The sequence below is a fragment of the Hypanus sabinus genome, chromosome 17 (assembly GCF_030144855.1).
Source record: "Hypanus sabinus isolate sHypSab1 chromosome 17, sHypSab1.hap1, whole genome shotgun sequence".
Taxonomy (NCBI): Eukaryota; Metazoa; Chordata; class Chondrichthyes; order Myliobatiformes; family Dasyatidae; genus Hypanus; species Hypanus sabinus.
Genome location: NC_082722.1, coordinates 18,579,006 through 18,606,587, shown reverse-complemented (window position 1 = coordinate 18,606,587; position 27,582 = coordinate 18,579,006). Strand labels below are relative to the sequence as shown.

General features: G+C 37.7%; 1 protein-coding gene across 5 annotated transcripts in view; it reads right to left on the bottom strand.

Annotated features, from left to right (window-relative positions):
* mbtps1 (membrane-bound transcription factor peptidase, site 1) overlaps nt 1-27,582 on the bottom strand; it is a 113,054-nt gene that overhangs the window by 66,216 nt on the left and 19,256 nt on the right. For 3 of the 5 annotated variants that reach the window (XM_059992628.1, XM_059992627.1, XM_059992626.1), the window contains exons 2-6: nt 18,595-19,106; nt 17,756-18,013; nt 13,763-13,966; nt 11,150-11,260; nt 4,523-4,632 (exon numbers count right to left, since the gene is read on the bottom strand). In XM_059992628.1, the coding sequence (XP_059848611.1) occupies nt 4,523-4,632; nt 11,150-11,260; nt 13,763-13,966; nt 17,756-18,013; nt 18,595-18,742 (831 nt within the window). In that variant the 5' untranslated portion in view covers nt 18,743-19,106. Of the gene's footprint in view, nt 1-4,522; nt 4,633-11,149; nt 11,261-13,762; nt 13,967-17,755; nt 18,014-18,594; nt 19,107-27,264; nt 27,286-27,582 lie in introns of those variants that run through there. The other 2 variants (XM_059992629.1, XM_059992630.1) reach the window with 2 other exon arrangements.

The following is a 27,582-nucleotide window of genomic DNA, read 5'->3' as shown; positions in this document are numbered from 1 at the left end:
GCAGACTCAATGGGCTAAATGGCTGAATTCTGCTCCTATATCTTATGGAAAAGCAACATCCTAAGGGTCCTGACAGATAGATAAGGAAAGGGTCTTCTTTTGTGGGAGAATCTAGAACTAGGGTTTCACTGTTTTTAAAAAAAGGAGAGCCCATTTACAACAGTAAAAAAAATGTCAAATCTCCCATCCCTCCCCCAAGTATTGAACTTAGTGGATTTTCTCTTCTTCAAAGGACAATACAATATTTTCTAGCAAGAGGTAAATATACATTTAATAAGCAACAGATTGAAATGTTACTATGGGTAGATGGGAAAGCAGTATTCAGGTTACAATCTGCTGAATTTATGGCAGAGAAAGCTTGAGAGGGTATGTAACATGCTCCTAATTCATGTATACAATCAGATCAAAGAAAATGACAGCATTTGAAATGGCTCACCAGCAGATGAATATTCATTAAGCATTTCCCGGTTGGGCCATATCCAAGTAGGATTTGCTCACAGTGTGTTTAACTTGTCTTTTGATTAGAATTTAAGTTGAAAGGGGACAGACCGTTCAGATTACACAACTCATTTGCCAATATCCTACTGGATTAATTAAAAGAAAGATGCCCTTGAAACTTGTTACAACAGTATTTAATTACATATTGAAAAACACACCTGGAATTTGAACCTATTACTCAATAAGCAGGTTGGATTGATGCATGTGAAGGGTGGAGGTAGTTTGTGAATTGCAGTCTGGAAGTTGGCTTTAAAAGAGGGATTCTATTTCCAAAATATTTTATTTTCAGGTTAAATATTGCTTTCCTTAAAAAATATGCATTTCTCTAACAGCTGTATAAGGAATATTGGCCTGTGTTTTGAACTTGGCATGCAGTTATTTTAGAGTCTGTTAAGGACAAAGTCCTTGTTTTATCTATTTGGTTGTGAAATATTTCAGTAATGTGAATTTGCCCAGTTAAAGCTTAAAGTTTAAACTGTGCACTCATTTCTCTTGAATATCATTCCCTTAATGTATTTTAAGTTAGTGACTTTCTATTCCATCCGAATTTGAAATTAAGTCCCTCTGAAAGGCTAGCTTCATGAATGTGATCTCACTAATTCATAATTCGACAGTCAGAACAGAATGACCCTTCATTAAAATAAAGTGTAAGACAAAATGAAATGTCTTCAGGTGTAGGAATGGAAGAAAATACCATGGGATCACAAAGCCATTAGCTGATTACAATGAGGAGTCAAGTTGTAGGGTATCTACATAATGCCACCAATACAAACTAATGGACCTGCTAAATCATACCCCCTTCATCCACTGCCAATCCCTGTAAATCACACGCAACCCAGGAAACAAGTTCATGATGCTTAGCAATACAAGTTTCTTGTTCAATTATCTAAAGTCTGAATTTAATTTAAGATCTGTGATTTTAATTATTTGTTCATTCTGTCCTTACCCCAATTCCCAAAGACGCTTTACCCACTGATCCCATTCAAAGTTCTAAGTTCAAAATAAAATTTATTAACAGAGTACATACATGTCACCACATACAACCCTGAGATTCTTTGTCTGTGGGCACACTTAACAAATCTATAAAACAGTAACTGTAAACAGGATCCACAAACTGTAAACATCGGGAACTGTAAACAGACTGTGCAAATGCAGATGATAAGTAAATAGCAATAAATATGGAGCATGGAATAACAACATAAAAGAGTCCTCAATGAGAGTGGTTATCCCTTTTTGTTCAAGGGCCTGATGGTTGAGGGGTAGTAACTGTTCTTGAACCTGGTGGTGTGAGTCCTGAAGCATCTGTACCTTCCACCTGATGACAGCAGCGAGAAAAGAGCAAGGCCTGGCTGGTGAGGATCTCTAATGGATGCCATTTTTCTGCAGCAACATTTCAGGTAGATGCGCTCAGTAGTTGGGAGGGTAATACCCATGATGTACTGGGCCCAATGCACTACCTCGTGTAGGACTTACCGCTCAAAGGCACTGGTATTCCCACACCAGGCCATAATGCAGTCAGTAAGTACACTTTCCACCACACATCTATAGAAGTTTTCCAATGTTTTTGATGACATGCTGAATCTCCACAGACTCCTGAGGGTGTACAGGCATTGTCGGGCTTTCTTTGCAATTATATTTGTATGATGGGTCCAGGACAGGTCCTCTGAGATAGTGACACCCAGGAATTTAAAGTTACTGACCTCCACCTCTGATTCTCAAATGATTACTGGTTCATAAACCTCTTGTTTCTCTTTCCTGGTTTACTATCAGTTCCTTGGTCTTATTGACATTGAGTTATTATTACACTACTCTGCCAAATTTTCAATCTCCCTCCTATATGCTGATTCATCACCACCTTTGATATAGCCATTAACAGCGGCGTCATCAGCAAACTTATATGTGGAGTTGGAGCTGAACTTAGCTAAACAGTCATAGGTGTAAAGTGAATATAGTGCCAAGTACACATCCATGTGCTGATGGAGATTGTGGAGAAGATGCTTTTGCTAACCTGAACTGACTGAGGTCCACAAGTAAGAAAATCCAAGATCCAATTGCACAAAGGGGTATTGAGGCCCAGGTCTTGAGCTTACTGATTAGTTTAGAGGGGATGAAGATGTTAAACGCCAAGCCGTAATCAATAAAGAGCATCCTGAAGTATGCACCTTTGCTGTTCAGATGTTTCAGAGTTGTGTGAAGAGCCAACAAGTTAGCATCTGCTGTAGACCTGTTGCTTCGGCAGGCAAATGACTGAATTAATGTTTCCAAAACATTTAGCAAGAATACAGACTCAAGCCTGTGTGATTAGAGATCAAGCCAACATTTATATTTACAGTACAGTCGGCCCTCCTTATCCGCGAGGGATTGGTTCCGGGACCCCTCACGGATACCAAAATTCACAGATGCTCAAGTCCCTTATTCAACCTGTCTCAATGCAGTGGACCTTAGGACCCAGCAGATCCAAAACCTTATTTAACTTGTCTCAGAGCGGTAGACATTAGGACCCAGTGGCAGAGGTTTGAATCTGCAGTGTTTCTGTTCACGAAAATAATCATGATCACGATTAAAAATAAAGTGGAAATAATCAAGCAATCAGAAAGAGGTGAAACTCCATTGGTCATTAGAAAACAGGCTACGTCGGTCAACTATCTGAACAATTTTAAGGGATAAAGTGAGAAAGGCTGTGCCCCGATGAAAGCTACAATTATTACTAAGCAATGCAGTGGTTTAATTATTGGGTTTTGGGTTTTTGATCCTCTACATCAACCCAGCACAGTGGAGTGCGCACTTGATAGCGATCTGTCACTAGATTGAACTCGGGAACTTCCCGAACCTGGCACTGAAAGATAACTTTCTTAAGTGTTTTATATGCATAGAAAGGTAAAATATATACTATATACGAATGCAAACGTTTGACTGACTGACGCTAAATAATACCGGATGTACTTGTTCCGACTTACTTAGTAAGAGAACTTCTGATTTTTTTCAATCCCGATCCACGATAACCCACGCACATCCTCCCCGTATACTTTAAGTCATCTCTAGATTACTTATTATACCTAATACAATGTAAATGCTATACAAAATAGTTGTTATACTGCATTGTTTAGGGAATAATGACAAGAAAAAAAAGCCTGTACATGCTCGAACAACAAGTGCTAGAAGTGCACTTCCAGGTTTTCGTGATCTGTGGTTGATTGAATTCGCGGATAAGGAAGGCTGACTTTAATTCCTGGACGCCAGCTGAATTTTAAGTGCTCCAGCCAGCTATTGATTTTTAGCTGCGATGTTACACCCATGTAAAGGATATATTTTCATTAAAAATACAGCATTCCTTCATTTACAAAAATAAAATGTTCTTGGAAAATGCTTTAATGGAAATTTCATTAAAATCAAAAGCAGGATAAAACACATTGCAAGTTTTTTGATATAATGTATTCCTAGACTGTGAGTGGTGAATTATTCATAAAGTGAAAGCTAGCTTTGTAAATAAAATTTAAGACCTGAAAATCAAGAAAGGATGTTGAACTGAAAAATTAAAGCAAACATTCAGAAATTGGAAATTACTGTATTTTACTGCTAATCCAAGTTATAAAAAGTTTAAACCAATGAATTTACTTACAACAATTTGCATGGATCACTTGATCAACTCATATTTTTATTTAAGTAATCAGGTTCTTTGTTAAAAAAATACAGTAATTAAACTTTGGAAGCTGAGCTCTTCAAAATACAATACACAATAATTCCTCAGTTTCTGAGTTTTTTAAAGAACTATTTCTTTGGAGGGTTTATCTTCAATTTACAAAGATGACTTTCACCTAATGAATAACATGGCATTCTATATCCTAAGGAATACCTTATTAAACTATCCACAATGTATCTTATCAATGTATTAAAAATAATACTCAGTTAAAATATTTTCTGGAGAATTTTCAGTTCACAAGAACAGTTACAGCTCGTTCAGAAAAAATAATCAAAATGTGAACCCTTTTTCTCAGACTCAAACTGGTTAGAAAATAATCATTACCTGATTGTTAGTGAAGACTCTAAAAATGTGTAGCTCTGCATCTGGTGCCAATCCCTGACATTCCCGCATGCTAGCAATCACCCCTGCAACGAATGTCCCATGTCCCAAGCCTAATGTCAACAGAAAAGCAAAAATACATTAAGATATCAGCATAGATGGCATCAGTACATTTGTCAGATATCATTCATGATCATACAAAAGAAAAAGCATGATTTTCTTAAAATTCTACTACCAAAGACATACCCAACAATGAGACAATCATATATCTTCGTACAGCATTAGCACATTTTTGAGACACATCTCTTGAGAACATACCAATACCAGCTTTTTTTTTAATTAATGCTGTCATAGTTCCTTTCTACTAAGGAACTAAGTAACATTCGAACCAATGGTTTCTGCATGACTTTTACCATTTTTGCAAACTACAAGGAAAAGGTTACCAAAATAACATATCAATGCAGAGACAGAGATAATTATGTATGGTTTATGCTTCTGTCTAGATTCCATGCATTGCAATCCTACCAAAAGCCATGCAAATTTATCAATAGAATATGGTAGGTTAAATGTAAACGTTCCTGTAAATTAGCACTTAGTGTTGCTCTAATGTCAAAAAAGAATCAAAGTGGAATTAGTAAACACAGAGTGGGAATAAACTGGAGGACTACAGTGAAGTAAGGAGCCAAGGGTAGAAAGGGATATAGAACATCGTACAATGAAATTGCTCTGCTACAACTGGTATGAACCCCATGGGTCAAATGGCCTACATCTGTGAATAAGCAAAACAAGTTTATTTCTATTCACAGTCCATACAATTTGGCTGACAGAACCAAATGCAGTATCCAACATTCAATGATGAAAGTACTAAATGGGAATGAGAGCATTGATGAAGATGTCAAGTGATGCAGATAGTTGTATAGCAATATAGCAATGAAGTACAACGTAGAAAGATGCAAGGTTATCTATATTGGTGAAAAAAACAGATTTGGTGGTTTTTTTTAAATAACAAGAGATTGGAAAACATTGATGCTCAGAAAGGGCCCAAGCGCTTTTGTATACAAGTCACTAAAAGCTAACATGCTGTTGCACAGGCAATTAGGAAGGCAAATGACATTTATGGTTAGAGGATTTAAAGTCTAACAGCAAAAATAAAGGGCTTTGGTAATATCACAAATGGAGTATTATTTACCTTTGAGGATAAAATCTAAAAATCTATAATTGCTATGATGGCTCACAGATTGGTTCCAGGGAAGGTGGGATGTCTTTCAAAGAAGAGTTGGTCAAATAAGCCAGGTGTCGCCATATAGAGTTTATAAGAATGAGGGGAGATCTCATTAAAATGTGTAACATTCCCAGCAGACTCATAAGAGTCGGTGCAAGGCGGGCATATCTCCTAAGGAAGGAATCTAGAATTAGCAGTCAGTCTAAAAGTAAGCAGGGCATTTAGGACTTAAATGAACATAAAATTCTTCACTCAGAAATTGAGAGATTCTACCCATATCAGTATCGACTGTATTCACAGCATAAAAAAAAATTCTGAACGGTAAAGGAATTAAAGTATTTGGGGATAAAGCAGGAAAATAGTTTTTGAAGATTGTTGATGTATTTGTTGAATGGCAGAGTAATCTCAAAAGGGCCAAATGGCCTGACCCTGCTCCCATTTGTGTCTTTTGAACTACATGTATTGAAGTCTGACAATGGAGGTTTTCATGTTTTATGGTTTTACAACATTGAATCACAGTGGATTTAATTTGGCTTTTTTGACACCGATCAACAGAAAAAGACTCTTTTATGTTCAAGTGAAAACTGATCTATAGAAAATTATCTAAATTAATTACAAATATTAAACACAAAATAACTGATTGCACAAGTATTCACCCCCTTCAAGTCAGTGTTTAGTAGATGCGCCTTTGGCAGCAATTACAGCCTTCAGTCTCTGTGGATAGGTCTCTATCAACTCTGCACATCTAGACACTGCAATTTCCCCCACTCTTCTTTACGAAACTGCTCAAGATCTGTCAGATTGCATGGAGATCATGAGTGAATAGCCCTCTTCAAGTCTAGCCACAAATTCTCAACTGGATTGAGATCTGGACTCTGACTTGGCCACTCCAGGAGATTAACCTTGTGGTTTTTAATGCATTCCTGGGTAACTTTGGTTTTATGCTTGGGGTCATGCCAGAAAACAAATTTTCTCTCTAGTCACAGTTCTCTCACAGACCACATCAGGTTTTCCTCCACGATTTCCCCGTATTTTGCTGCATTCATTTTACCCTCTACCTTCACAAGCCTTTGAGGGCCTGCTGTAGTAGTGAAACATACCCATAGCATGATGCAGCCACCACCATGCTTCACAGAAGGGATAGTGTTTTTTTGATGACGTGTGGTGTTTGGCTTACACCAAACATAGCGTTTCATCTGAAGGCCAAAATTTTGGTTTCATCAGACCATAGAACCTTCTTCTAGCTGACTTCAGTCACCCACATGCATTCTGGCAAACTCTAGCCAAGATTTCATGTGAATTTTTTATTCAACATTGGCTTTCTCTTTGTCACTCACCCGTAAAGTTGCAACTGGTGAAGCACCCAGGTAACAGTAGTATGCGCATTCTCTCCTATCTCAGCTACTGAAGCTTGAAACTACTCAGAGGTGTCACAGGTCTCTAAGTGGCATCCCTCACTAGTCTCCTTCTTTCACAGTCACTGAGGAAAGCCTGCTCTAGGCAGATTTACAGCTGTGCCATATTCTTTCCATTTCTTGATGATGAACTATACTCCAAGGGATATTCAGTGCCTTGGAAATTATCTTGTATGCATCTCCTGGCTTGTGCTTTGCAATAACCATTTTGGGGGATTGCTTGGAGTGTTCTTTTGTCATCATAGGTGTAGTTTTTGCCAGGATACTGACTCACCAACAGCTGGATCTTCCAGGTACGAGTGTATTTTTACTATAATCAATTGATACACCTTGGCTGCACACAGGTCTTGAAAAACAGTTCTCCATTTAACTACTTATGTGACTTCTAAAGCCAACTGGCTGCACAAATGATGATTTGGTGTGACTTATTAAAGGAGCAGGTGAATACTTAAGCAATCAATTATTTTATGTTTTATACTTGTAAAAAAAATTAATTACTTTTTAAGAGATCTGTTTTCAATTTGACAAGAAATGCTATTTTTCTGTTGATCAGTGTCAAAAAAAGCCAAATTAAATCCATTGTGATTCAATGTTGTAAATAAAACATGAAAACTTCTAAGGGGAGGGGAGTGAATACTTTTTCTAGGCACTGAATCACTGTTAACAGACATCACATCTCAAAATGAGTGTTTTGAAGGGAATTAGAACTCAGTTTTGAAGTGCCTGATATTTTATATAAAGTTCCAGAATTGCAAGTGCAAGAATAGTGAGTACAAGAATAGTTTCCAGGAAAACTGAATCTTGTCTGGAAAGCAAATAAAAAAAGAATTGGAAAGACACAACAAATCAATCACCTGAGGAGAACAGAGTTAATGTTTCAGATTAACAAATTTTCTCCTGAACCTTCTAACTTCTCAAACTGCGTGACAAAATCCAAATCATATCACTGAGCATGAGAATCATGTTAATATTAATAAAGAAGCTAAGCATTACATAACCAAACCTAAATTCTATTTACAAAAATATTTTTTAAATACCTTTTTATAGTATTTGCATTACAGAGTGCATGTTAAAAAAGTTGTAACCAAAGAATAATTGCAACAGAAACAAGAAAACTGATGCCACATGTTTTCTGTAGAGGTAGTACTGACCCTACAAATACCTAAGTCTTTGCAAAATACCTAAGAAAGTCTGCAAAAGGAATTTAAACCTAACTTTGCAGAGAATGAATGCGATTTAATTGATTGTTTGCTGGGAAAAGAACAATCGGCTAATGACAGCTGCAGCCAACTCTAATTAAACAACCTGCACCTTATATTTGCCTTGAATTGCTGCATCAGATTCAAACATAAAATAATGGTCATTTCCATTTTAAGTAACTATTTATCCAGCTGACTTTAATATGTTGTAAATCTAGAATGTCTAAGATTTTGAGTCCTAAGAAGGGTCTCGGCCCGAAATGTCATCTGTTTATTCATTTCCACAGATGCTGCCTGACCTGCTGAGTTTCTCCAGTATTTTGTGTGTGTTCCCTCAGCTTTTGTCTTTTCTGTAACTGACAACCCATTCTTGTTTCTTTATAGTTCCACCCACCTACTGGCAATGTTGCCAGAGCAGCAATAAAACAGCTAATGGAGCTCGTTTAATGTTATAAACAAAGCTGATGATCAGAATGCTAAAATCCTCAAATGATGAAGTGCCATTATCATAATTCAGGGAATGAAAGCTGGCAAATCATCCAGTTTTGTGAACACAAAATATTCTGTAGATGCTGTGGTCAAATCAACATGTTCAAACAAGCAGGTCAGGCAGCATCCGTTGAAATGAGCAGTCAAAGTTTCGGGCCGAGACCCTTCGTCAGGATGACGTTCACTGCTCATTTCAACGGATGCTGCCCGACCTGCTGAGTTCATCCAGCTTGTTTGTACATGTTGATCCAGTTTTGTGGCCTGTGGCAACTCTGGTCCCACAATGTGATTAACTCTCTGGTGGCATTAGGAGATGTGCAAAAATGGTCTTTGTTAGTTTTGATTAGATTTAAAGAAAATAAGTAATCAGCTTGTTCAATTTACAAATTTTTCAGTGCTAAACTACATTGTTATTTTCAATGCCAAACTCAAATGCACAATAACTGCTTTAGTCAATACATTAAATTTGATAAAATTTCAATAATGAAATTGCAATGTTTTCATGCTTGTGAATATGTTTCAGGATTACTTCAACAAAAGAAGGGATAAAACTAAGAATTAGTTCTACTACAAACGAGATCCACTTGGAGAAGGTTCTTAAAAGAAAATGACCCTTGGACCTAGAGCATATTTTCAGTTCAACTCTTATTTTTTTTAGCCCCCTTGACAAGTACATCTAGTTTATAAATTTCATACCTTATTGGCAGTACTTAAGACATATTACTCGTAATAGCTTATAAAGAAAATTGGATTATGAGATAGCTATTTTATGTAAAAATCTCCACAGCACTACTAGATTTTCAACTTATTTGCTCTGAAGAGCACTGGTAATACCAAAACTTATTGCCTATCCTCAACTGCAGAACCAAGCAATTAATAGTCAACAATATTATTTGCTCTGATGTACAAGCCAGACTGAGCAATGTCAGCAGATTTCCCTCCCTGAAGGACTTCAAAGAAGAAGATTGTTTTAAAATAACGATCCAGCAGTTTCATGGCTATTATTATTGAGACAATAAACTTCTCGATTTACTTAATGTATTGAAATTAAATTTCCCATGACCCTGGACCAACAATCTCAAATTCTGGCTGCTAGTGCAGTAACTTGACCACTATGCTTCTGCTTTTCCATGCAAGCAACATCTCAGAATGCTCTACAATAATGGGAAAAGGACAACATGTATTTGACAGCAAGCCTAGAGCAGAAACTTCAGTTGAAAGAATAAAGAAAAAAATGATTAAAAAGTGCAGCTTCAGTTAATTTCAGTTAAGTTCCTTCTTCACTGTATTTGTATTATCTATGAGAATGAAAAATAGCAGACAGCTGAATCAACATGACTGCACCAAGATCAGGGACTTGGTCTTTGTCATTTGTTGCCCATGACATCTTCCTGAGCAAAACTAAGAACTCGCAGAATAAGATAACCAAAGCATGCAAAGAACAAATTCTATGCAGCCATTCACAAGGCTGTATTATAACTTAACAAGAACAAATGGTACATTTGATGTAGGAAAGAGACATGCACAAGTCAGTTTCTTGATATTTCCCTGACAACATGCAAGTTGGAAAATTGGTTTTATGACCAGAAAAGTCATAATGAGTGCACATATTTGTTATCTCTGATTGGGGTATTAGTGACAATGGTGATGATTTTTCCACTGCTAAGAACTAAAAATACTACCAAAACAGAGAATTTGTATGGAAATATACACCGATAATTTAGCAAAAGCAGTTATTACTTTAGCTGTTAAAATATACCATATGATTTTCTGAAGAACTCTGCTGGAACATAAGAGACTGAAAATCTCCCACTTGTAACTCACCACAATATGTCAGCTTATTTTGCTCCTCTTTCTCTGCAGGGAAGGCAATTTTATTAATTTCTTTGTAGTTGCATCAACCACAAATCTGATCTCTTGGTCTGACACTCATAAGAATGGCTACTAATCCTCAAATACACCTTTGCCTTATTCACAAATTAAGGTTGTTAGTCTATAAGATCATAGCCTTCTGTGAATCTACTCAAACTATACCAATCTGAGATAAAATGCTGACTACAATTAGAGCTATGAAATGGACAAAAATGAACTTTTTGTTAGCATTTTTCAATCAAGTAAATTTTAAAATAATGCAGTGCAGAAAAATAGTCAGTATCCTTTAAACTTTTTCTTACAATAAAACTTAGTAATGGGCACAAAAGAAATGGCCCAAAATTCCAGCAAATCTCAGCTAGTGACACGTGATATTCTGAATGACAAATGCCTATTAAAATTGCTGATAGATATAGAATTCAAGTGTACACACCATCATCTAAGGTTTTCTCATTGGTCCAGTTGGTTCGTTCCTTTACATTTTTGAAGTGAGGATGTTTTTCACTAAGTCCTGTATCAAACACTGCTACTTTTACACCAGCACCTAAAATATTAAAAAGAGAATTCGTCAAACAGAAAATCTAACCAATGCATGCCCATTCTGGTAACACACATAAAATGCTGGTGGAACGCAGCTAGCCAGGCAGCATCTACAGGGAGAAGCACTATAAAACGTTTTGGGCCGAGACTACAATCTCTTACTATTTTTCCTTTCACTTAGTCCTGATGAAGGGTTTCAACCAGGAACATCGACAGCGCTTCTCCCCATAGATGCTGCCTGACCTGCTGCGTTCCACCAACATTTTGTGTGTGTTGCTTGAACTTCCAGCATCTGCAGATTTCCCCGTGTATTGGGTATATTCATTCAGGCACTAATTGACCAACAAGCAAGAGAGACACATATATATTAAGATTTACAGACAAAGCTGTGAAGTATGGTGACTACTATGAGGACTGGAAGCATATCTTACTTCCTAACTTAGGGGAATGGAAAATATATCAGTACTCAAGAGACAAGTTGTGAGCAGCCAGCTATTTAACAGATAAACACTTTTTTTCTTGAATTGCCTTTAGACTAGCTTTCAGAAAAACTATAGCAGCCATATTTTTTCCCTCTAAGACAGTCCCAAATGTGGACAGTCTGACTCACTGAGCCGCTCACCTACAATAATGAACCCCACCCACAACCCATCCTTAATTGCAAGAGTACAAGCATTGGCCTCATATAAAAGACTTCCATGGCATTTATATAAATATGCATGTTTTATTTTGGTTAGCACAAAGACCAAGTTACTGTAGCAACAACTTGATCAGCTGAACGTCAATGGTGAGCAACTTTCACTCTACATGACTCTATGATCTCAGCTGCTGCTTGCTAAAAGCTACAACTGGTATTACCAGAAGATGACCTGAAATGGAAATTAAGGCAAATGAATGTTACAAATATGGAATTATCTGCCAAGTAGTCTGTAAAGACAGAGTATATTAAAATAAATCAAATACTGGGTATAGTTCTAGTAAACAGGTAACTGAGCAGCTGTCTTCAGGAACTTTATTAGTAGTCTTTACATAGTTAATATTGTAGGCAGAAAAAGTACTACACATGATTCAAGTGTCCATGGAAGACAGTAGTGGAGATGACAAGCCTTCAGAACAAATTCATAAGGTCCTTTTGACTTGAGATAGAAAATCTGCTACACCTGTTCTGGGGCATGCAAAGGTGAAAAATTGGATTTAACATAGTAATTGATACAAGTTGAACGGGTTTCAAAGCAATTTAGGTTTCACAATCTACCAGTAATTTAAAGTCAAATAATTTACAGCTTTTACGATCATTCATTTACTGTATTCACAGGGTGAAGAATTGCAAAGAACCAACCCCAAAACTGTGATCAAGTGATCCAGTCACACTGTGCAAAAATAAATGTGTGGGCTACAAACATTATTGATCTAAGGAAACACACACAGACATATACACACTTTAACTATAGATGACCCTGTAGCGATGAGCTACACACAGCACTGAAATAACGACACGCAGTCGGTAAGTCGTTTCAAGACTAGTTTATTCAAACTTCGCAGCACTGGCATTTAATCCCTAGCTCCCGCCCTCTCCGGGCGGAAATGACATCAGAGGTGCATTACCAAAGTCTCCCCCCGTGCACTGGCTATTTGTGAGCCGGTTCACCTGTGCAGAAAAGTGGGTCGCCACAACGCGACATTTCTAGGAAAGAGTCTGCCTCTTTTGAAATGACAAATATTTTGGCACAAAAAATTCTTCACCAACAGAAATTATATATTAACTATCTTTATGTAGATTACCTTTTATTCTAAGTCAATTAATTCACTAAAAACAATTAAAGACAATTTAAATTAACACCAAAATTACTGATGAATCTATTAAACATTTCATATTAAGTTCACAGCTAGGGCCTTTTGTCCAGCCTCTTTAATGAAGAAATAATTAACACAACTGACTCTAGTGCACAAACTAGATTTCTACACTATATAGATTTTTTTTCATGAAGTACTGATGAAAAGAAAAGCTAGTTACAGTAAGTGGAGGAATGCTAACCAAAGCCAACTGAATCCCAAATATTTGGAAGGTTTGTCACCATATTTCACAAGTGTTTGTTCAGATTATGTTAACTGACTTCTATTTGTGCTCAAATTGCTCTTCAAATCAAGCAATTAGCATAATATATAACATCTTTTAAAAACTCAAGACCGATAGGTCAGTCAAAACTAGTTTTAGATTGGTTTTCCAACATAATGAGTTCCTTATAGCAAGAGTGTATTTACAAATATCCAAATATAAATTTACTCAAATACTGAGTTTATGAAGATAGTGATTCACATAACATTAATTATAACATTTCCATTAATACTATTCTCTGCAGCAAATTTGCACAGCTGAAAAATTACTAATTGCACCTACAAAAATAAATATCTAATGATCATGTCGGAACTGTCAAAAAACAAGTCTCATTTAAGCTTCTATCAAACATCAGATTGTTTACTTGCATACATAATGTTCTATACTTACCTGTATGTCCCATCTGCCATAATACATCTGCCTGAAGAGTCTGCGCTACTTGCCGTGGGATAGCCCTTAACAGTCGTCGGCTTGAGTGCCTGCCTGTAGCATGCCAGAATCCAGAGCTCAGGGAGAGGCTGGTTCTCCTCAGAGGTCTTGAAGACTGCCACTTCTGTGTCCATCGACTATCATTGCATGGAGGAGCAGAGTCTGCTGCAACAAAATGAAAATAAAATTTAAGTGTACAAGGGAGCAAGAAACCTCACCTACACCAAATTGCCAAATAGTACATTGATTTTTGTTTTGTGGTTTCGATCTGGTAATTTACCATATTTTACTGCTGAAAGGTTAAATCAAATTTGTTGGCAGTCTATAGTACAAGTTTCAGATTCAGATTATTTATCAGATGTGCATAGAAACCTAGTGAAATACGTTATTACCATTAACAGCCAAGACAAGACATTAACAAGACAAAATCTGCAGTTGCTGGAAATCCAAAGCAACATGCACAAAATGCTGGAGGAGCTCAGCAGGTCAGGAAGCATCTATGGTGAGAAATAAACAACTGACATTTCGGGCCAAGACCCTTTATCAGGGCTGGTAAAGAAAGGGGAAAGAAGTCAGAATAAGGTGGGGGGAGGGGAGGTGGTAGTACAAGGTGGCAGGTGATAGGTGAACCCAGGAGATGGGGAGAGGTGCAGTAAAAAGCTGGGAAGTTGTTCACTAAAAGAGATTAAGGGCTGTAAGAGGGGTAATCTGATAGGAGAGGACAGAAGACTATGGAAGAAGGGGGAGAGGTGCCCAGAGGGAGATGATGAGCAGTTAAGAAGAGAAGGTGTGAGAGGAAAACAGGAATGGGGAATGGTGAAAAGGGGGGGGGGGGGGGGGAGAGAAGAGCCAAGTACTGTAAGTTCAAAAAATCAATGTTCATGCCATCAGATTGGAGGCTAGCTAGACTAAATACAAAGTGTTGATCCTCCAACCTGAGAGTGGCCTTCATTGTGACAGTAGAGGAGGCAATGGACTGACATGACAGAATGGGAATGGGAAGTAAAATTGAAATGGGTGGCTACTAGGAAATCCCACTTTTTTCTGGCAGACGGAGCTAAGGTGCTCAACAAAGCAAACTCACTATCTACGTCAGGTCTCACTAATATATAGGAGGCCACACCAGGAGCACCAGATACAGCAAAAGATCCCAACAGACTTGCAGGTGAAGTGTTGCCTCACCTGGAAGGATTAAATGGTAGTGAGGGAAGAGGTGTAGGGACAAGCGCAGACTTGTTCCACTTGCAATCCAAAATGTATTGGGGGCAGCCCGCAAGAGTCTCCACATATTCTGGTGCATACATGGCATGCCCACAATGTTCAGCAGTACAATACAAGTAACAACAAAGCAAAACAAGAACAAAACAAGCCCTTTTCCTCATTCCTTCATTTGCAAGTATGTTACACAAATTGAGGGAGTGCTACACTTTGCAATTCCAGATTATATGACTGAAGCACATCAGTAATTTTATATAAATAAATATTCAGCAAATCAAATACCAAAGATATTAGAAATTAATTGAGTTCAGAAACTAGAGCATAAATTTGTTTGTCACCGTGGGTCCAAGGGTCTGCTTTTGGAAGTTTTAGCACATATGCGCCCCATACTTTATTCTCCTTGTTCGCAAACAGCCTCACTTTGTGTTTTTGCAAATCATACTAAAATAGGTGACATCAAAAACTTTCAAACAGGTTATCAAAAATTACAGAGGGAAATCTCAATTAACTAGCAAAGTGGGCTAACGATTGGCAAAGGCTTTCAATTTGGGTCAGTGCAAAGGGTTGAACTGAGTACTCAAACTAGGGTTGGATATACACAATGAAAGTTCTGCCTTGGGGCATGGATACTAGATCACTGAAAGCAGCTTTGAAAATACAAAGGATGGTAAATAAGGCATTTGGCACACTGGCCAAATTCATCAGGGCATTGCGAATAGGAGTTGGGATGTTATGTTGCAGTTATGCAAGATATTGGGGAGACTGCATTTGGAGTATTGTGTAGTTTTCATCATCTACTAGACAACCGGGTGACCCGTTGGGGCACCCTTTGAGAGGAAGGTAGTGCAGAGTGATGTGATGTGCTTTGGAAATTAAAGAAGAAAAACTCAGTTTATTAAAGAAGAAAGACGCGAAGCAAGACAAATACAGCTCCTCCTCGTTTAACGAAGGACAATTTTGATGACAACATTTCTGGTTGATCTGTCACCCTTCAAGAATACTCTAATGCTTTCATTTCTTTTTCCCTGGCTTAAAGCTACATACAGCTGACCATGCTGGAATACCAGTTTCTCCAGATAAATCAACACATTTTCCATGGTTTGGCCTTGTGCCTATGTGTAGTCATAGCAAAGCATGACTGTATCGGGAACTGGCTCCGCTGAAGAAGGACACCTTCCCCTTCTGATAAATTGAGAGTAATTCTTGGGATCATGACAATGTCATTTTTGAACACACCAGTGTTTATCTTTGCTACGATGAGATTGTAGTGCAGTTCTTCCACCATCATTTGCGTTCTTTTGCAAAGTCCTAGGGGATCCAAGTCCCTCACTGAAATGATGGGAGATCCCCTCATCAATTCCAGTTTAGGTGCTGGCAATCCAGAGAGTTCGACCGAATCAAGGAATTTGTTTGGAAAATGAGTGGCGTTTGCCACTCCCGACGATGTTTGGTTTCATCTCTTGACCATAATATCCGTTCTCTTTCCGCACTGCATAATTAGGCTGTCCATTTTTTTTTACCCTAATGCTGGATAGAAGATACAAAGCAGTAACACCAAAGCCTCCATGATGCTGATTTTTCTTGATGATGTGGTTGACGCTCTCCTAAATGGACGTGATACTCCTGCCCTTTTGCTACGATTGGTGTCGCTGCTGTGAAAATTGTGAGGCGCTGCTAAGGCTGGCCGTGCACATGTGTCAAGGTGTCGCGCCATGGTTTCCATGGAAGGTGGAATCGGCTCGGGTTGTGGAAAGCGGAACCTGCTGATTGACGAGTGAGCAATTTTATATGAATATATAACCCTGAACTTTGCATGCATTCTGTAAGTTAGCACATTTTAAGTCGACTCATTCAAAAAAAGTGCCGTTGTAATGCACCGTTTGAGCTAATTGGAAGTCACAAACAGACAAACAGAGCATGAGAGTTTCAGTAGTATCTTGTTCTTTGGCTGTCCACCGATTTCGATGTTGACTGAGGACTGGGCAAGGTTGTATGGAAGACCAGCAGTTGCCCATGCTGCAAGTCTCTCGTCTCCACGCCACTGATGTTGTCCAACGGAAGGGTGCTAGGCTGATGCAGCTTGGCACCAGTGTCGTCGCAAAGCAATGTGTGGTTAAGTGCCTTGCTCAAGGACACAACACACTGCCTCAGCTGAGGCTCGAACTAGCGACCTTCAGATCACTAGACCGATGCCTGAGCCACTTGGCCACACGCCAACACTGGTATATTATAGGAAAGATATGATTAAATTGAAAAGGGTGTAGAGAAGACTTGAGAACACTGCCAGGACTGAGGGCCTAATTATAGGGGGAGGTTGGACAGGCTAAGATTTTATTCCCTAAAAAGGGATTAATGGATAGGGATTTTTTTTCCCTAGGGAAGAAGAAAAATGAAAAAAAAATAGGTTTATAGTGAGAAGAAAGATTTAAAAAGGACCTGAGGGAAATGCCTCTTCACCTCATTGGTGGTGTGTATATGGAGTGAGCTGCCAGAGGAAGCAATTGAGGCCAGTAAAATGACAACATTTAAAAGATATTTGAATATATATTTATATAGGAGGGGTTTAAGAGGGTTATGGGCCAAACACTGGCAAATGGAACTAGCTTTCCATTCACCATGTTTGACATGAATACATTGGGCCAAAGGGCTTATTTCGATGCTGTATTACCCTCAGACTATTTTGTTATATTATTTTTGCTAATTCTGAATCAATATCGATTACTTTATTATACTTACTCTCTGTGAACTTGAGGGAGCGGATGACTTTTCTTTGAGGCGTAACTCGTTTAATATGTGGATGATCTTCTAGAGTTAAGACGATGTGCTGCTGCTTCTCTTTAATTTGTACCACCTCAAAGTCACTTGGATAGTCACTGGCAGGATTGTCACGAGGAACTATTCGCCATTCCACCACATCCATATTTTTCATTGCACTAGAAATAAACTTACTCCTGGCTGTGGCAGTGAAGTACCCCTTAAAAGCAACAATGTATTCTAAAATTAAAACAGAAAACATTACAATTAAGATTACCCTTGATACACAGCTATTAGACTTTTTTTACTCACCCCCATCAGCACTGATTGAACAGATACTGAAAAGCTCAAATCTGCTACTACATCCTGAGGGGAAAAAAGCAAGGAATGTCAGGAAAACTGCAGGGAACTGCAATAATTGGAAATACCAGCAACACAGATAGCTGACAAAGTGATTGTGACCTCTAAGGAGCAGCAAGATGAATAAATTGTTCCTTTCTTCAGGGAGATAACCATCAAGTATCAGATGTATGTGCTCCCAGGATTCTTTTTTACTCCAGTTCAATGAAAGCCACTTATCATTACTCTAACCTTCTGTCTTTCCTCCCATCACCCTACTCTAGACTTGAAAAATCATTAGCAAACTGCGACATTATTCAAATGCATTGTAATCAACTCTAAACCCAATAGAAAATAAGGCACTTACTTCAGCCAACCCTACCCAATGCGCTATTTCAGAATATTTGAACATTACATCAATGCAGTTGACAAAAAAAAAAGTTAGACTAGTTACTTAGTGTGAAACTAGATCACTTACTTACCATGTTCAACATTAGAGGAAGTGTATTCCAACTTCAGAGTCAGATGGGTACAATTTGGACAAATTTTGTGCCGCAATTCCGTACCAAGTCGTCCCCCACTGCACAATACCACCACAACCAACAGCAGCCAGGTACACTCCAATCTCATGGTCACAGAATCCTAAATTTCTAAAAGCCCAGAAATCCAATCGTTTTGTGATGTCCACAAGGGTCAGTTCATTTTCCTTAATATAAAGGTTCTCATATTGATGTGCAATTTGCAAAAGATGTTTGCAAAATAAGCTTCTTTTGTTTTCATGATATTGAGGCAATTGTTAACAATGCAGCCTTGTTCAGAAGGCTATCATTTCTTTCTTCGCTTCTTCTCCATGGCACCCAACTGCTGCAATCACAACCGTTGAAGGACGTGGACTGAAGAATCCATTTGCAATGAAGGGGGAAGGAGGACAAAGTGTTGGGGGCAGAGAATTCTGAAGGAAAATCCACCAGTGTAGCTTGACAGATGACCAATTCTGTTGAAATAGTAAAGAGATGAAAAGGATCAGGTTTTTAATAAAAAGAGGAAAAACAGTACAGTAACAGATCAAATTTTAATAGATTTTTCATCTCCCAACACACAGTATCACCACTTAGTAAGCAAAGGATGAGATTCCCTCCTATTATTTCCAAAAAACTGTATTTCTCACTAATCAATGCAATGTTTTATTTCTCCTCCCTCTTTTTCCTCTAAAGGAGGTATGCAATCTGCTAACACCAACTCTGTCATTTTCTCGTGAAGAGAATGAGAAGTTACATAAAAAGGCAATTGCACTGATAAAAATTCAGAGTACATGTACAGGTTTACTGATACTCAAAGGGCACTGTGACATTTGATGACAAAGGGACTGCAAATATTGGAATATGCAAAAAAAGAACAGAACACTGAAAGATCTGAAATAAAATACAGATGGCTCCAAAGATGCTGCCTGACCTGATTTCTTAATTTATTTTGTTGTATTATAAAAGTGTGTGGTTCAATGCAATAAATTATAAAGACACTAATGGATTAAGTAACTGAGTAAATCAGTGATAAATGGATTTCACTGTGGACAAATAAATGTATTAAAATGGATTTTCAATAGAACCATGCCCTTTTAAATAATGTGTAAATTAACAATTTCTCCAACTTTTTGGCCTTTCTCAAATTTCAGACAAGCCTTCAGCATATTTTCAATTTCTAAATGCAGCCCTTTTTTCTTTAAAGCTTTTATAAATACTCAGTGTTTCTTTTTTATAGTTCTTGGGAATTGGTCTCTCCCTCCTGGTTAGGTATCTGAGCAAGATCAAAATCAGCAGAGATTCAGAGACTTTGGGCACAGAGAGCAAAAATTATTTATTATGGACAGGAATAGACAATAACTGAACTTCCCAGGCAATGGTGGCCTTTCTATCTGGAGCATACAAAAACCAATGGGGTTTGAAGGAGTCATGCTCTAGCTATTTAAAAACTCAATGAAAGGAATCTAGGCTTCAATTAAGAATTACTTGAATAGATGCAATGGTTGAAATTACAAGGAGAAATTAATGCCTACTAAAGCTGTACTTTCTGGGAGATACAAGGTTGTATGGAGATGGGAAAGAGTTTGATCTGACTAATTTAAAACTAATTTGAGAGCAGATATTCTGTCACCATCTAAACAATTTCCAAAAGGATTAAAAGTGTTGGGATAGAAAACATTGTCCTCATATGAGAAGGACTCCTCTCAAAAATTATTAAGATGAACATCCGTACACAAGACCTAAGATTCAAACTTAGAGTTTTCTTAGCTATATTAACTAAAAGAACAAACAGAAAGCAAATGCATTTCTACGACAAAGTTGGATGCAATTTTATCTACTCCCAATACATTAATAAAGAGAAGGTTCCTGGGAGTTGGTTTACAATCAATTAACTCCTTGCAAGTAGCAAGAATATCACGGTATCTTTAATATTTACACAATTTTTAAAAATGGCCAGGACATAATCAAGTCATGTGAAAAATTATGTGTGAGGAGAAGCCATTCCTGCCATTGAGCATATCTATAAGGAGCACTGGCACATGAAAGTAGCAATCATAATCAAGATCTAGAACATCGAGGCCATGCTCTCTTCTCAATGCTGCCATCAGGCAAGGGGTACAGGAAACTGGGGTCCCACACCAGAAGATTCAAGAACAATTCAGATTCTCTTCAACCAGCATAGATAACTCAGCTTAACGCTGAACTGAATCCACAACATGGACTCAGCAACTCAATATTATTTATTAATTAATTATTTTGTTTTTCTTTTTGTCTTTGCACTGCTTGCTGGCTTTTGCATTGGTTTTTTGTCTGCTTTTGTTCATTGATTTTATTGTGCTTCTTTATATCTACTGTGCATAATTGCAAGAAAATGAACCTCAAGATAGTATAAGTGACATGTACGTACTTTGACAATAAATTTACTTTTGATTTATTTTTTAAACTTTAATGACCATCCATCAGAAATAAAAATAATTGGAAACTAAGATTTGATATGAAGAGTAAAGGCTGAGGGCACAAAAGGAGAGTAAGGCCTGTGATATAGTTGAAGGTATAAGGAAGTTAAATGATAAAAGCAATGATTCAGTGTTTAATTATGGATCGAGAATATAAATAATGTATTATGAATAAAAATAATTGATCAGTTTATAAGAACTTAAGGGAGACAAAATGCAACCACAAAATACAGATAGCTGACAAATGCAAGCTATCAAAACTTCTGGAATCTAGTAAAAGTAGAAAACAGCAAACGTAATTCTGCAGTAATCTGCACAGAAAGCCCAAATCAGATTTCACCAGACTCAGAATGACAAATGGCAGCCAGGGACAAAAGCAATTGACCATTTTATGTTCTATTTAAATTGAGTTTGGCTTAAATGGTTGCAATTATTTGTGTACCTGCATTTCAGTAATTGCTTACATTAGCTATTGCTGCTTTTTTAAAATAATTATGCATGGTTGTTTTTAAACATCACAGATTAAATAGATTCATAAGCAAGGCTTCTTCCATGTTCATCATCCCCTACAAGAATGCTATCCCTGGCATATGCAAGTGGCTTCACTGCTGATGAATCAAAAGGGTGAATAATACTGAACACAATGAAAATTGATTTCTCCATAGAGATTATGGAAAATGGAACCCTAAGCAATGACTCTTCTCACAGTGACATCTGTACTTACAACCCAAACCACTTCACAACATTTCATAACAAACAGATTTTGCTCATCATCCATAAAAAAACTTTTTAAAAAACCAAATCTCTTTGAAAGAAAGCATGCTTTTCACACTATCTTATTAGAAGGTAAAACTTACAACTTGTCAGGACATGACAGTCAGCCTATTACTTTCCCTCCCTGTTCATATTTAATACTCACTCTACTTTGTGTTCACATCCAAGCACCAATCTCAAACAAGGCCAAAGGTGAATAGTTACAGCAAAGTTGATTTAAAGCATCTAACGGCCCTTCAGGCCTTTACTTGTTTGCAAGACAACCATTCAGCTTTAGACACTATCAAGGCCTTGGTCGAAACACTAGTCAGAGAGCTGAAGTCCAGAAGTTAGGCAAGCATGACTGCCCTTGATCTCAAAGTAGAATTTGACAAAGCATGGCACCAATGATCTTGATAAAAAGTCATTGCCTATCACTGAAAATATTTATTGCTAGAGTCATAACTGCAAAAAACAGATGACTTATGTCCCTTTTGTATGAGGTCAATCATCACAACTCCAGTATATCAGCCCAGGAGTTCCTCAGGGCAACCATCTTCAGCAGCTTTATTAATGGTCTTCCTTCCTCCTTCAGATGTTAAATGAGAGTATTCACTTACAAATGAATCAGCTCATGATTGTGAATTCTGGTTACACAATGACCTTCCCACCAAGCAGAAGCCTAAATATCTATCATTTATACTATCAGAAAGTCTCCCACCATTAACATGCTAGAAACTCACTGGTATGAAGGAGTTCATATGAATGGGATGCTGCATGACCCCCAAAAAGGTTTGCTAACATCCCAATGGGCACAACTCTTCCTCAGAAAACGTACTTCAACCAACCTTCAAACAAGCCATGGTAGTGTAGCAGTTAGCACAATTCTAGTACAGCTCAGGGCATCAGAGTACAGTTCAATTCCAACATCATCAGTAAGGAGTTTCTAAGTCCTCCTATGGAATGCATGAGTTTTCTCCAGGTACTCTGGTTTCTTCCCTCAGGGTAAAGATGTACTGGTTAGTAAGTTAATTGGTCATTGTACAGTCGGCCCTCCTTATCTGCGAGTGATTGGTTCCAAGACCTCTCGCAGATACCAAAAAAAGCAGATGCTCAAGTCCCTTATATAAAATGGCATAGTATTTGCATATAACCTATGCACATCCTCCCGTATACTTTAAATCATCTCTAGATTACTTATAATACCTAATACAATGTAAATGCTATGTAAATAGTTGTTATACTGTAATGTTTGGGGAATATTGACAAGAAAAAAAAACTGTACATGTTCCTCTCGCTCACAACACAAGCAGTGAATGAATGAGACGCTGATTCTCCCGTGATCTTTACATTCTTAAGGCTGTAGCGCTTTACAGAACCAGCCAGCCATCCCTTACTAACCTTAAACTCTTTTCTCTCACTCTCATTAACCCCATCAGTAGTGCTCATAGAGACTAAGTGCTTTTTCACATATAATTTGGCCATCGACAGGGATATGCTTCTGTGACATTTCCTCTAGCCACACACTTAATGCTTTCTCAGTCTTTGCAAGCACTTTATCACGAACCAGAGACTATTTTTGCCGTTGTAGGGGCAGCACTAACACTTCCACAAATTTCAGCTTCTTTCTGCTTTATTGTGCGAATGCTCAATTCATTCTTACCGACCTTACAACCCACTTCGGAAAGCTACATGCCACTTTTCAAAAGATCTAATATTTCTACTTCCTCGGCGAGAGATAGCACTTTACATTCCCTCTTAGTCTTTGAGGAATTGCTTAGACCACGTAATTGCTTTTCAGGAGTCATTTTTTTTTTCACAGGAACAAAGTAGCGAACGAACGAGATGCGAGGCAAATAATGCTTGAGCAACGAGTGCTGGAAGAGCACTTCTGGGTTTTCTCAATTCACGGTTGGTTGAATTCGCGCATGCAGAACATGCAGATAAGGACGGCCGACTGTACATTGTGCCATGATTAGGCCAAAGTTAAATCAGAGGTTGCTGAGAAACACAGCTCAAAGGGCTAGAAGGGCCTATTCCACACGATATATCAATAATAGTAATCAAAAATACATAATAAAAGACCAACAAATTGAAGATGATAAATGTAGAAAATACCACGAGAAACCAGAAACAATTCATTGCATTAGAGGATCCTGCAGCAGTTTAACCCAATCTGATTACCTACACAAGCACAAGCAGGCACAGGCATCATTCACCAAAACCTTGCTTTAAGATACAAATTCATAAAAGACACCACAACTTGCTATAAATACAAGCTTGATCCAAGTCAGAATCCTACAAATTATATGACTGATCCATTATTACAGATAGAGGAATCCACAATAACCAACTGCTTATAACATTGCAGGAAAAACAAGCAGAAACAACTTAATTAACAGATTATAGCCAATACAAACACACATAACGTACGGAAATCAGTAAGTGGAAAAACAACAGAAATATGCTGAATTAAAAGAGGAAACTGAAAGATTATGGAACATGAACAGGGGAATTATTGCCCAAATAGTAATAGTAATATCTGGTGTCAATAGCAATAGCATTAAACAATTGGGCCTAAACAACGATATTTATGTAACTCTCCAGAAAGCCACAATACTAACCACCATTAAAATAAATAGCCACAAAGTTCCTAGCAATTGAGAAATGAGTGTGCTTACCTCAAGTTTTCCCAAATTGAACTAATAAAAAAATTAAAAATGTAATAATAATAATAATAATAATAAATGACACCACCCAGGACAAAGCAGTTCCTTTCATATCAGTGGATCTGGGGTTGAGAGGGTGAACAGCTTTAAGTTCCTCGGCATCCACATCACCGAAGACCTCATGTGGTCTGCACACACTAGCTGTGTGGTGAAAAAGGCACAACAGTGCCTCTTTCACCTCAGACGGTGGAGTAAGTTTGGTATGGGCTCCCAAATTCTTAAGAACTTTCTACAGGGGTACAACTGAGAGCATCCTGACTGGCTGCATCACTGCCTGGTATGGTAACTGTACCTCCCTTAATCACGGTATTCTGCAGAGAGTGGTGTGGACAGCCCAGCGCATCTGTAGTTGTGAATTTCCCAAGATTCTGAACATTTACAAAGACAGGTGTGAAAAAAGGGCCTGAAGGATCATTGGGGACCCCAAGTCACCCCAACTACAATCTATTCCAGCTGCTACCTTCCGAGAAACTGTACTGCAGCATAAAAGTCAGGACCAATAGGCTCCAGGACAGCTTCTTCCACCAGGCTACCAGACTGATTAACTCATGCTGATTGAGTGTATTTCTATGTTACATTGACTGTTCTATTTATTATAAATTACTATGATTGCACATTTACAGGAGACGTAACGTAAAGATTTTTCTCATGTATGTGAAGGATGTATGAAATAAAGTCAATTCAATTCATCAGTATCTTATTAACTAGCCTGAACATTCATCCTCTGTGCTGTTATTGCATTTAGGATTCAGTGTTCTCCATCTCCAAACTGCACTGCATTTACCCACATGGGTCAGTCCAAGAGCACCTCATCAATCCCATGACCTCTAATGCTAACAGGGACAGCTAGCACTTGGAAATGTCTCTCTCTGCTGTTTCACTCAAAGTTCCACACTACCCCAATTCGGAATTCTTAATCACCATTCTCTTGTGTGCTTGAATCTTAGAATTCGCTAACCAGCAGCATTATCCAGAGAAGGTGCAGAGGAGATTCACCAGCATGCTGTATGATTAAAGAGCATGTTTTATGAGGACAGATCGAGTAAGCTAGATCTTCTCTCTCTAGAGAGCAGGAGGATGAGGTGTCTTGATAAAACTGCACAAGATGATAAAAGTTATAAAAGATATAAAGATAAAAGATATAAATGGAGTGAACAGCCAGATATAAAAGATGATAAAAGATATAAAAGATATAAAGATAAAAGATAAAAAAGGAGTGAACAGCCAGAGACTTTTTCCTCAGGATGGAAATGGCAAATAGTAGTGAGCATAAATTTAAGGTGATCGATGGAAAGTACAGGGCCGGATGTCAGGGGCAAGCTCTTTACACAGAATGGTGGATGTGTGGAACAACCTTCCAGGTGTGTTGGTAGAGGCAGATACATTAAAGACATTTAAGAAACTCTTTAGTTAGGCACATGGATTATAGAAAAATAGAGGGTTATGTGGAAGGGAAGGGTTAATTGAACTTGGAATGTTAAAAGTTTGGCAAGCATTGTGGACTGAAGGGCCTGTACTGTACTGTACTGTGCTGTCGTGTTCGATGTAAAATGTTTCTCATTTATCATTACAGAGAAAACAACATTTTATGACTACTGCATTGACTGCAAATTGAAACTGGAATTATACAGTGCTGTTTTTCTTTCTTTCACAGACAGAGGAATACAAAAGATGTCACTGATAGTTATTCATATGAGATGCTCTTTATAGAAATGTACAGATTTCAGGACAGCCTAACAAGGTGGACATTGACAAACTGTTTAATCTTGCTAGAAGATCTAGAAGGGGGGGGGGGGGGGTGCTGGCCATCAGCACCAAGATAAAACTATTCAATTTGGAATTTGCGATTCCAAATGGTTAAAGATTTGCAGCTGATGAATATATTGAAAGACAAGATTGAGAGATTACAGCAAAGTTAATTCCTTGTGATGGGACTGGAAAGTGTGTTAAATGTAGATTCTTAATCATAGTTATTTATGTTGAATGAAGAAGCAGCCTTGTCAGATTATTGAGCCAATTCTTATTTGTGTGCTCGTTTAGAAGGCAGAAATTATTACAGGCTAGAAAATGTTCCAAGTTCAGAATTCTGTATTCTAATTGTTATCCAACATAGCTCTTGGACAACAAATAGCTAATTTAAAAATGAAGTCCAGATATATTTTTTCCACTCCCGTACCACAGATGGCTAACAAATAGTTCACTCATGGCAGGATAGAAGTTTGTTCTATTTTATACTTTATACCAAGAATCTACTAATTGTTTACAGCCAAACTTCATTAAAGACCAATGCACTGCCATAAACCACAAAGAAAGTAAAACACACAGCTTCAATTGAAATACTGCCAAGACTTCATGGGACAAAATGGTCATAGTTCTAATTCCAATGACTATGCTTTGATACAAATAGGCAAACAATAACAAGGGAGTTAAAAAGCTAACTACCTGTTTGTAAAAAGAAAAAAAAACAAAATAGATCTTGATGAAATAGTGAAAGTATGCTTTTCTGTTTGCTTAACGTACTTTTTCCAAAAATAGTTTTTAACTTCCTAACAAAGCTAATAAAGATAATCCTCTAATCTGACTTCAAAGCAAGGCAAAGCTGATGAATGAAAGCATGATATATTGCTTTAAATTCTAAAATTTTGGTAAGCCTTTCAATAATATTCATATCAGTTTACATGTTGTGCAATTACCTGAAAGGACACCGTGTCCACTAGATGATGGCAATCAGAAATATCAAGAATGCTGGAAATACTTATACACAGCACCTGTGTATAAAGAAATGGATATAAAAATTTGAACTGATAATCTTTCATCAAGACTGTCTTGATCTTTCTGTCACTATCTTTTCACTCATCTCCAGCATGTTCTCAATTTTATTATTTCAAAGGAAAATTAAATCTCACTTTTGGCAATAAACCCAGAACCCAGCAAAGAGGAAAGAACAGCAGCTAAAAATATCAGATGTTTGGACATATGTGACTATCTCACCACCTCCAAGTATCTAAACT